Source organism: Hesperophylax consimilis, chromosome 14, assembly GCF_061612785.1.
Source record: "Hesperophylax consimilis isolate HC1 chromosome 14, BYU_Hcon_1.0, whole genome shotgun sequence".
Classification (NCBI taxonomy): domain Eukaryota; kingdom Metazoa; phylum Arthropoda; class Insecta; order Trichoptera; family Limnephilidae; genus Hesperophylax; species Hesperophylax consimilis.
This window is the reverse complement of record NC_142849.1, coordinates 15,659,967-15,672,545: the sequence shown is the minus strand read 5'-3', so window position 1 is coordinate 15,672,545 and position 12,579 is coordinate 15,659,967. Positions and strand designations below refer to the sequence as shown.

The window sequence follows — 12,579 nt, the reverse complement described above, 5'->3', positions numbered from 1 at the left end:
TTTGTTTGTGCTTTACGTTTCAAAAAACAATTCTTTCATTCGATTGAATTAAAATATTTTTAAAAAAATCACTAAAAATTTTTAGAAACATTCTTTTGAACGTTTTTTTAAATTAAAATATATCGTCGAGAAATCGATTGATACGAAAAGGATTTCACCATTTCGTCCACTATTATTAGTGTTGTCTATGGAAATAACTGCAATGGCATAATCGACGATTCATCGATGATTTACTCGATCTTTTTGACCATCGAAATATTTCGATTCATTACCGATTCTGTCAAAAATCACGTGAAATCGATTCTGTCAAAAACCATTCGAAACCAAAGTTCGAGACAATCGTTTTGAAAAATCATCGAGCGAGAAATCGATTTTGTCAGAAAGAATCAATTTCAGAGCAGTTACATCATTGGTCAGAATTAATTGATATCAAAGCAGTCACGTCATTGGTCAGAATTCATTCGAAAACTCAGATAAACGTCAAAAATATCTCGGATTGCTTGTCAAACGAGATATAATGCCCGTGGGTACATTGCGTTATGCTGCGTATACATTTGCGAACCGGAACGCGAGCCGAGCCTCGAATTATGAGAAAGCAACGAAGCAACAGCAAATAGCGCTTGGGGTTGCTTCGTTCCTTTCCCATAATTTGAAGCTCGGCTCACGTTTCGGGTTGCAAATGTATACGCAACATTACATAGTACCTAATAAAATTTGAATATGCATTTTGGATTACTCAATTATTTTTTGCTAACTTTCAAATGTTGGAATGTTGGGTAGTAAATATTAGTTCGGAATTGATTTAGTGTCCAGGTTTTTATGTCCGTGGAGATGAAATATTTACATCATTATGAAATATTATCTTCCATTGAAGACGTATTTCACGGAATAATGAGAAATGTGATTAAATCGATACTTTCTATATTTCGATCATGTACATCACTAGTCAGAAGTATATCTATGGTCAGAACTGTCAGTACTGTCAGTGGTTTATTTATGTGTCAGTACGACAGTAGAGAAATAAAAGTTTCTCTAGGTTAAGAAATTTTCGTTGGATATTTAGTTATTAGTTGTAATATTTATTAAACTTCACTCAATGCAAGGAGATATCTGTGTACAATATTACGTATTCTATTAACTTATTTCACACTTGCCTGGCGAATAGACATTAGAACAGAATAGCGTAAAAAGTACATAAACTTTACTATGGCGTCTAAACTTGTACAATATGTCATCGTTCGGCACGATCTCCTGAAAGAACTGAAGTGGCCGATGGGAGCCTTTATGGCACAGGCTTGTCACGCTGCTACTGCCTGCTTGGAACTCTATAAAGAAGACCCTCAAACTCGGGAATACTTGGCTGACTTGGATAATATGACTAAAGTTGTACTTGATGTAAGTATGAAAGTTACGGTTCCATAATAACCCCTCAAAATGACAATTCAACATACCTTTCAAAGGTGATATAAAGTCATCAAAAGTGATGAAACGAAAACTAGGTTAAATAGGTTACATAAATATGCAACTATTTAACCTAGTTTTCGTTTCACCACTTTAAAAAACTTTTTATAGATATGTTGAATTGTCATTTCGATGAGTTATCCGGTCACCGAAAGTTACACACTTATAACTTTAATAAGTTCTATTATACGAAAATATTAGAGTCATTTCTTTGGGAGTTGTATGTAGTTCCGCAGATTGTGTATTGTGTTGTTTTTTCTTTCCAAAATTGATTTTATTTTATGGAATGTATGAGAGTTACAAAATGTTGTTTGAATCTGATAAATCGATTTGTATGATCGACTTTTAAATAATTGTGTCCTTAACCATCTCAAATCATATAAACATCCAAGGGTTGTGGTGAAAAACTGATGTATTGAGAAAAGGGTCTAAGAAGGATAATATGTGACATACAAAATGATGAAGAATAAGTAGAGACACGAAATACCCCAAGTATACATGACCCTATCAAATTTATAGTAAAAATAATCGAGTTGGATCATGTCTAGAGTCAGAACGATTATGACCGGTCAGTGGCTGAGTTGGCATCATGTTTGGGTCCCACCCAGGCGTAGTGTGTTCAATTCCTCGGCTGGCTAAGTCCTCCATCACAACACAACCAACATTTTTCGTTTACTGTGGTGCAGATTTTCAAATATTGTCAGGTTATTCGTAACCTGGGAATGTTTGTCTTTCTTTTTAAAATTAAAATAATTTTTTAAAATTAAAATAATTTTTTAAAATTAAAATAATTTTTTAAAATTAAAATAATTTTTTAAAAAAGAGTAACAAAAAATTATGGTGTGAGATGTTGTTTGGATATGAATGTAATGCCAAAACTTTTTGATGTGAAACATCTTTTTGCGCTCCTAAGATGCACCGCGCTTTTCAGGGTAAAACCGACTCAAGTGTGGCAAGACGCTCTTGCACGGAATGGTGCTTCATTCAGTCTCGTGACTCGTCAGCTATTTCCGACCGGCCGCCAAAACTCTGTGCGGGGAAGGTTCATCGAAGAGTAAACTTTGCGGGAGGTTTTATTGTCCTGGAGTTAATTTCAAATATTTTTCTTCATTACAAAGTAAAGTTTGTTGTTTTGCAGTAAAGTTTTCTTTAATATCAATATTTTCACTATAATCATCAATATTTTCTGGGTATAAATATACAGAAAATAGGGACACTTCCTCTGCAGCAAAATCAAGTGATAGTTTGTTAATAGATGAGTCATTAGAAAGTAAATTCTGTCTTTCTGATGTCTAACAATTTTATGATTCCAGGTTCCTAACGAAGCCGCATTGATGAAAGTAGCCAAATCTCTGGAAGATAACGGTTTCTTACATAAAGTGTGGATGGAGCAGCCAGAAAATATCCCCACCTGCATTGCCGTCAAACCATACAGAAAAGAAGAAGTCAAGAAGTCACTAGGAAAATTAAGATTGTACTCCTTTACGCTTGAATAAGTATGTAAATAATATGTTAAATAAATCTCTAATTAAAACCAATGTTTTCTTTGTAGTTTTATCACCGTGATAAGGCTAATCTGTTTCAATGTTGTATGGAATTATTTGGTGTAAGTTTTATCATTTTCAAGGTGACATTCACAGACATAGGAATTAATAGACGAGAAGATAATGGCGAGGGGTAAAATCAACTGTTGAAGAACGAAGGGAGTGAAGCTGACTGTGATTCGTCAATAAATCAATCTGACAGTAAATAGGCATCTCGCATTATAATATCACCATTTACTTCTTAAAAGTAAAATCTGCTTTTGAATGAATAGACATTTTTACATGGGAGCGCAAATTACTCGCCACGTTATGAACAAATTTGCGAAGTCCAAATTCGGCAAAAAAATTCGGTTCTATTTTCAGAGTCGAATATTTCGTTTAAGTATTTAGTTAAGACACTTTTATAAATGTTCATAATTTACTTCCCAGCAACCAACCAGCTTTGTGTTTCGCGTCCAGACGTTTCTCGATGTGATAGTAACAACTGATTCATATTATACGATGTGAATATGCTTAAAATAAAGTAAAATAATGCTTATATATGGAATGTAATACGACAATTGGGTTTATTCTCTTTTTCACATCTATTTTTACAAGTTTTCATAGTACAAGTCAACATTTTGCGGTGTTATTTCGTAAAATGAACCGATGATGCCTCGACCATAGTTCGCACAAGAATGATGACGTCACGTTTTCAAATTTCACTTGAGGCCATACGCGAGCACAGCCGGCTCCAATGGAACCGGTATGGGGAGTGGCGATAATACGCTTTTAATCACTTAGGGCAGGTCTACTAATATTCATATGTCTATGGTGACATTCAAGTTGTTTCAAATATTTGTCATTGAAATGAGTATTAAAGATTTGTTCCCACCTTATAGGAGCTAAAGCTTGATAATCCAAGCTAATCACTATTTGCCATTCTAGCAGAGTAAAGATGAGAACCCAATAAAAATGCATGGTTCCATGATAACTCTTCAAAATTACAATTCAACACACCTTTAAAAGGTGATATAAAGTCATTAAAAGTGATTAAACAAAAAATAGGTTTAAATATTTACATACATAACCTATTTAACCTAGTTTTTATTTCATCACCTTTCATAACTTTATAACACTTTATAGGTGTGTTGAATTGTAATTTTGATGAGTTTTCTGGACACCAAAATGTATATATTTTATTAGAATAATTTTTTCAATATTTTTATCAGAATAATTTTTTATTATTTTTGGAATAACCTAATGAGCAAAATCTCAAATTGATATTTACTCATTGAGGACAATATTAGTGACTCTCAAACGAAAATTAGAGGCAGAAAAAGATACGGTTAAGAATAATTCTAATCATACAAAGAGTTGCACAAAAGGAAAGGTGAAAGTCGTGAAATAACACGATTGGGAATCGAAACATTGCTTGAAATGGCTTTAGCCATATTTTGTGACTTAGCTAAGTACTTCCCTAACTTCTTCTTCCCCATTTCCTTCCTCTCCCAATACCGAAATATCCCAAACTATTTTCATCACAGCTATGAGGAATATTACAATTTATTTATGATACAATATAATTATTCCGAAATATGTCCAATTTTAACATAGATAAATATACAAGTATTTTACATTAACACCATACAAGAGGCCGTGAGGAAAATAATTTATCTCAGGACCTATGTCATCTTTGGGAATGCCGTGTGGAGGGTCTTTTGAGAAGATGTGGTTGTGAACATAGGTCTTGAAAGACCCATGCTGTAGTAGGGAGGAATCCGGAGGAAGCACGAAAACTTTTTTACAGTGTAAAAGCGGGCAATCTTAACAATAAAAAAACGCCTTGACTCCCATGGGCCAGTTTAAAAAAAATCTTAGGGTTTTTAAGACTGGTGACTGGTGATTTCGCTGATCACATTCTTAGATTTTATTTTGGGAGACCCAAAAATCTAAAAATTTATTTTTACTATTATATTTTTGATGAATGTCAATCAATACAGAGCCAAAGCTGCAGTCAAATAAAAACAACGCTATTCCGACATCATATATCTATGATTCTTCTTCTATGAAATTGTTTTTCTCTATGAATATATTGTATTGACAGCAAAAGTGACAGATCTCAACAGCTAATTGTTTATGTCAACAGCGTAAAAATAAGATTACTGCGGCGGGGACGTTTTCGCCTGCAGAATTTTTTGCAATTCATTCTAAACTCTATACGAAATATAACAACATCAACAAAAGTAATCGACCACTGCGTGTATTTTTCTCATTTTCATATCGGTAAACGTGATTTGTTGGAACGATTTACGCGATAGTAGCTTAAAATGTCTAAGCTTGTGCAATATGTTATCGTTCGCCACGATATCCTGAAGGAGATGCAGTATCCGATGGGTGCTTTTGTCTCCCATACCTGTCACGCTACAACTGCGTGCTTGCAGCTATTCAAAGATGATCCTCAGGTCATCGAATATTTGGCGGATTTGGAAAATATGACCAAGATAGTTATCGACGTAAGTATTCGATATTTTGTTAATATTACAAGAAATCGAACTCAATTTTTCTGTAAACTGGCGATTCTCTGGGTTAATATTTCTGTAGAAACTCCTGCACCAAAGGCATTGAAATAAAAGCAAAGGCTTATTTGAATTCTGAATACAAACTACAAAACAGTATCAAATGTCTGGCGCCAGTGGGACCACGGCATTCTCCATTAGGTTATATCCTGAGGGTGAACGGAGTGGGGAGAGAAAGGAGATGAGTAGGAAGGTTATGCACAGTTCACTAAACACGGCTAAGTCGGATGTTATCATTTGTTTTTAACTAACCCCACACTAGGCCCAAAAGAAAACAAATTTCCCTCAGGGCCTATGTCATCTTTTGGTATGCTGTGTTGGGTCTTTTTCAAGGAGAGGAAGTTCAGGGAACGTAAAAGGTATGAAGGTTAGGTAAGAATCTAGGGATCAGTGTGTTCAGGAGTGATGGACATATGAATATATCCCAGCCGAGGCGATGAGTCGAGTGACCAGTTGGAGGTCAAATGGTCTCCCCAAACCAGCCTGGGTAAAATTCGGTTTATGGGAGTCACTCGAATAACCGAAATTGAACTTGATTTAGACTAATTTAGGGCTGGGGAATCCGAATCTGTAAGAATTAGGTGGGGGTCGGCACTATTAACTGAGTTATAGGGTCTTGAAATTTCGTACGCGATACATAGAAACCATGTTTTATTTATCAACTATGAATTAAAAAGAATCAAATTAACAACTATTTTATATTTTTGACATTTCAGCAGTGCCAACCAAAAAATAAAAAGTGTTGCCATACAATAATAATATCAATGTTAAAAGGTATTAGAATTAAATCACAAACCAGTCTATACAAACCTAGCGTAGCCCACAAACTACTTGAAAACTGGGATAAAACTCTAAAGGGGACGCGAGTGGGCGTTATTAAAGGGTCATTTTTTTGTTATAGAAAATCACAGTTAGGTTAGGTTATATATATATATAAATTTAATATTTACAAGATTTTAAATAATAAACTACAAATCTGGCAAATGATATTTAATGTACGAAATTTCAAGACCCTATAACTCAGTTAATAGTGCCGACCCCCACCTAATTCTTACAGATTCGGATTCCCCAGCCCTAAATTAGTATAAATCAAGTTCAATTTCGGTTATTCGAGTGACTCCCCTAAACCGAATTTATTCCAACCAGCCTCCCCCGATTGGAACGCCACTGAACACCTCACCCGATGAACCCGGGTTACAAGAAATGTTTCAAATTTAAATTGTGTTAAAACCAGGACAATACTGATAATGATAGTATTTAACACTCTTCTTCATTTGACTTTTCTGCTCAAATTAACGTACATAATATTGACTAATATTTATTTTTTCAGTACTATGCTCTTTATGATTGACCTAAGGTAGTGTTACTATTTAATAATAATAGTGTCATTAAAATGATTTTTGCTCCATTGTTTTATTCTTTTGATAAATATTTACCTAACTGCCAAACTTTTAATAGGCACGGATTATATAAATTACACTTCCTTTCAATTTAATTACTGCAAGAAGCAACTCTTTACATCGGTAGAGATGATAAAAGATGCTTTCAAATTATATTTTTATTCAAAGTTCAAAATTTCTCTTATAAAACGATCCATTTTGGATTTTTTAAATTTTGTTTTAATGTTTTTGAGTGTGTCGTTTCAATCTAAATTTGCATAATTTACTGAATTAACACAAACTATGAACCTATTTTGTGCATGTAAATAGTTGTTTCTTGTCGTAATTGTCGAAATGAAGTGTAATTTCCATAAACTGTATCAAAAAGGTTGGTGGTTAGATAAAAATAATAACCTTTTTATGTCATGTATATTATCGAGACTTCTGACTCACATAATGTTGTCATTTTTTGCTTCAAGCTCTCCTGTAATATTGTGTCTACCACCATCTCAGTAATGATTTCTCTTTCTAATTCAAATGTCGTATCTCATTATTGACTTAAGTTCTTCTATCTTAACCCTTCAGGCCTCTGGCATATTTTGTCAGAATTTATGTGTATTTCCGCTTTGCAATAAAATCCAAATAAATGGAATATTTCTGAATTGTATGATTGTATTGAAGTTTTATTATTAAAAATAAACATATCATTTTTGAAATATTAAAATATTGAATATAAACATAAAAAAATTTAAAAAATGGCCAATGAAAAAAAAACACACATTTCATTACATGCATTATAAACACTGTTACGTCACTTTTTGTTAAAATAATTGTTAAAAAATTCACAAAGTTTCATAAATTTTTCTCAAATTTCAGTCTGAACCTTTGGTTTCATATGAGCGAACATTTTGATTCTTCTGTGGTTAACTTTTAGATTTTTATAAAAAGCTTGGTGTTTTCTCTTTCTAACACTGTTTAGATCATATTTCTCACCATGACAGTAATTCCTGAATTATTTCCGCCGAGTGCTCGGCTGATGTGATCAGTAAAGTCAATGCTCGGCCTAGTAGCGGGCAAGAGATTCAGACGAGACAGTGGATAGAAGCAAGGCTCAAGACTTGGTCGAATAAATACCCTCTCCATCTGTATATGTAACTCGGTCAGTGCGATCAGTCAAGTCAGTCAGTAAAAGAAAAAAAATTCAAAATTAACGAAAAAATTGTGTGACATTTGTTGTTGTAAAACTCTCCTAACTTTTATCTTTAACCTCCATCGCGAAACCATGTTAACAGAACTGTGGCAGCCCTGCTGCAGACTCGCAGCTTTGTGGCAACCATGCAACTGCGCGGTGAATTACCGACCGACTAGTAGAAGTTACGTTATCATCGAATCACAACGACTGGAATCTTCTAGACGTGTGGAGATAACACGCCGCCCTTCAACAGCTTGGACTTTTCTGGAATGTTCTGTATGCCACCGCACAGCGAGAGCTCCTATATTAATGTGTGCGCGCCAGCTGACCAGTCGGCCTAGTCTAATACTCATTTGTTCTCAGCCGCACCGCGCATCATCCTCTGAGACCAACATGTTTCTACGGCCTCAATATACTACGCATCTCTGGCCTACACCGTGATGGCCTTCCGAGATCGACTCACGTCTATGGCCACTCGCATTATGAAGCCTCCGCCAGCACGGCATCAAGCATCGCCGTGGAGGAATATTGGAAGAACTGCGATCTTCACATTCAGATGACAAAGCAGGTTCAGATCGTAGACAGTACGACGCGACTCCTCTTCTCTCCGAGCATCACTTTGAGTACAAACTCAGTGATTTAATAATTCTCAATTATAACCGGCATTGATTAACAAGATTTGCCATTTAATATTCTATGTGTACCTTATTTTACTTGTATAAATTACGTAACTTGTTTAATAGTGAATAAATCCTTCACTCTAGCAGCATCCACAGCGGAGTAATACCCACAGCACTTCAAACTAATCTCAATGAACTGACTCGCTTACTGTCTCTTCTACACGTGATCACCTCTACTCTCCAATAGGTTGCTCGGCCGTGTCACTCGTTTTGTTTGAGCACTCGGCAGGTGTAATTCGGTGATAAGGGAGACACAACAATTCCTATGCGACCTTATGAGCTGTTCCCAAAAGCAAACTAATTAGCCTGAAGGGTTAACAGAAATTTTCTATTTATTTGTTTCCATTCTTTCCAAAATGTTTATAGGTGCCTAACGAAGAAGGTTTAATGAAGGTTGCCAAGATACTGGATGAACATGAGATCAAGCACACCATATGGATGGAGCAACCGGAGAACATGCCCACTTGCATCGCTGTGAAGCCGTACAAAAAGGAGGAACTCAAACCTTACATTGGAAAATACAAGTTGTACTCTTACACCATCATTGACTGAGGTCTTCATCTATGTTGCTTGATATATAGTGGCTTTAATATGTTATTTTTCTAAGGGCCTGTTTTGCAAACAATGAGTTAATTTTTTTTCTGTGAAGGAAAAAGGTATTAGGGGAGGGTAGGAATCTAGGGATCCATTTGAGCAGGAGTGTCGGGCGTATGAATCCATCCCTCCCACTGCGGTCCAAGTCCAAGATGTTCCAAGAGAGTCCCGTTGAATAATGTGCTATGCAATTCAATTTTGGGCCGAGTGTCAGACTGTGGTCAACATACACATAGCAGTAACATATTGTTTTTATCTTTACATTTCTTCAGCCCTGTAGCGATATTCTTTGGTTCAAGACATTCGCCATTGACGTTTCTGTCATCACTCTGCTGTTACAAATTATTTTTATTAAAAAAATATTACGAATTTCATACAAAATATCTATCACTGTGAAACGTAATATTGCAAGCGAATCAGAAAAAATTTCCGCTTTACGGAGTGGATTGATAAAAAAACCCCCCTCAAACATTGTGTTGACAGATATTTACGGCGTGACAATGATTCGCTGATCAGAAGCAAATATGTAGTTTGTGAAACAGGCCCTAAATGTTTATTTTTATGTTCTGTAAATCTGTGGATCTGATGATCTCAATTTAGTTGTTAAAAATATATTTTTTTAGTCAATGAATGTTGTGAGTTTAAATTTGAAATTGATATTGAAGGCCTAAATGTTGTGGATAGTTACATCAAAATTTTATTGCCTTTTCTGTTTAATTTATTAATTTCAGCTTTGTATATATTTACGAATTACCGAAGTATTATGCGTCAATACAACCATATTAGTATTACTCTTTGTTTTAAGTAATTAGTATGAAGTAACAATTTTACATCTTGAATTTTCTATACAGGGAGTTTCATTGTAAGTTGGCTCATTTAGGTTTAATGGAGCTCAATTACATACATTCATCCTTAGAAATTACAGGGTGTCCGGGGGTAAAGTGCGCTAACTTCCGTAGGTGATTCTAATGATAATAGAAGTAAAAAAGATGAACAACTTTTGTCAAAATTCCAATATTCATTTGCCCATACAAAAATATTTTTACATATTTATTTCACAATACTTTACCTAAAAACTACCAAAACATTAGAATTTGGAAAAAATAAAAACATTTTTTTTTACTTTTAAAATCTAGAATCATTCCCCGAAGTTAGCGCACTTTACCCCCGGGCTTCCTGTATGAAAAATATTTTGACTCATATTTCTGTAGCTTGCTTGTAAAGGGCCAATGTCAGTTTTTCAATATATGTGTATTTTTTTGAAATTTCGCCCTAAAATTAGGATATCTTTGATTCTAATTTTAAAAGAACCAATGTCAATTTCTGCATATTTTTCGATTTTCGGGGGGGCCAATGTTATTCTAGAAAATCACTTTTCTTAAAATTAAAACTTGCCAAAAAGACTAGAGATTCTGCATAGGCCTTGTGAATTTCAAAAAACTGTTATTTAGAAGCAAGCCACAGATTGAAGAAGTTATCTTCCAAAATTGCGTAAAATAATTTTTTATGGGGTCAATGATGTTATTAATTTATTAATGGTAAGAAATTTTAGTTTTTTGGGACAGTTAATAATTATTTTAAAGCTCCATAGCTCATGTTATAAATATTATTGCCACCTGAAAATAGTTCCACTGACCTATAAATTTGACTGAAAAACTGCGCAAATTTAATGATGCCACCATTTGAGAGTTCTCGCTACCTCATATAGGATAATAGGATCGTTAAATTGCTCTGACCTGAAAATCTAGAATCTCAGTATAATATATCTGCTACCAGCTAAATAATAACAGCAATGCAATTTCTGTAATCGATCCAACCTTTCAATTGAATTCAATGCAGTTATTTATATAAAAAATATTTCTTATTTATTAATGTAATATATACCCACAGAAACATTGCTAATTATACCATAATAATTTTTGTTGGTTTAGTGACAACCTTCATATCTCAAAAATTTTTATCAAAACAAAATATTCTAAATAGCGTCTATTATTGTAAGAATACCAGCAGATGTTTTGTCTGTAATTTAAATGTTAATTGCCTGCAATTCACATACTGTTTAATTTACCGTACTTTTCCTGTTACAGTTCCTTATTGCATTTTGTATTATGTATTTTTATTTACCGTGTTCCTAAATAGTTTACTCAGCTCAACTCAACTCGTAAAAGTACATTTGAGAGGTATTTTTGAAAACTGGCTTATTCAACTGAAATGTTTTGTTGGGAAAATGCAAAAAGAGGTGTTAAATATGTGATTGTAGATCTATGTTTTTGCTAGTAATAGATTACTTTAATAATATTCGGTTTGAATCATAAAATATAAACAAATATATTTAAAAGTTATAAGATGTTTACAATTTCTGTTTATTTTGCAAGACAATCTTGGAATCCAACAAACAACCAACTAATTGCAGCCAATTGTTGTAACATTGGATGGAATAAGACGTGTTCGCAAAACAGTCATTTTGAAAGTTATTTCCTGTGGGAATATGTAGCTTTTGCGACATTGTATTTCAAAAACATTGCATAGAAATATATTGCATTCACAGATCAAATTTGATAAAAATTTTAATTAGTCAGTTTTGCAAAAATACCACTTATATTATGTACATGGTTTAAATGCAAATTTGTTACTTTATAGTTATTAGATAATTGATGTATGCTTTCCCTTATAGGGTCAACTCATTTTATAAGTCCACAAGAAGCAAATCATTGTCGTTGTAAAACACTTCCCATGTGTCAAAAACGTAATTGTTCAGGAGGAGATAACAACTGATTATTAACAGTTACAGATTTAATTTTAAAATATTACAAATACGCTTTTACATAACATTTTTGCAACTAAAACCAAAAAACGTATTTTTGATATTTAAAAAAACAATCTGTTTTTAGCTCCGTTTTTGACAAATGCGAAGTATTTTTTGCGTTGACGATGAAATGTTTTATTCAGGCTGTTGTTGTGATAATGATAATAACTTGGTGAATACCATAAAAATATAATACATCAATGGTGAATACACATAATTCTTACAAATTAAGAATCCAAAAACTTTTTTTAACTTTTGCAGGCATGCCGATAATTTATTTCCTCAAGTAAATTTAATCTAAAATTCGTTTTATCATCAATTACAATATTATTTATAAATAAAATCTCATTATATATACAATAATA

At 33.7% G+C, this 12,579-nt stretch overlaps 2 protein-coding genes across 2 annotated transcripts; both read left to right on the top strand.

The window, feature by feature from the left end:
* Window positions 1-1,006: 1,006 nt before the first annotated feature.
* On the top strand, window positions 1,007-2,957 carry LOC149417966 (putative peptidyl-tRNA hydrolase PTRHD1). The gene is made up of 2 exons (XM_089639871.1): window positions 1,007-1,395; window positions 2,775-2,957. Exons 1-2 carry the CDS (start codon window positions 1,207-1,209, stop codon window positions 2,955-2,957), a joined length of 372 nt encoding a protein of 123 aa, XP_089495997.1. The 5' UTR covers window positions 1,007-1,206.
* A 2,153-nt stretch (window positions 2,958-5,110) lies between these two features.
* On the top strand, window positions 5,111-12,579 carry LOC149417965 (putative peptidyl-tRNA hydrolase PTRHD1). Its single transcript, XM_089639264.1, has 2 exons — window positions 5,111-5,500; window positions 9,181-12,579. Exons 1-2 carry the CDS (start codon window positions 5,315-5,317, stop codon window positions 9,364-9,366), a joined length of 372 nt encoding a protein of 123 aa, XP_089495390.1. The 5' UTR covers window positions 5,111-5,314; the 3' UTR covers window positions 9,367-12,579.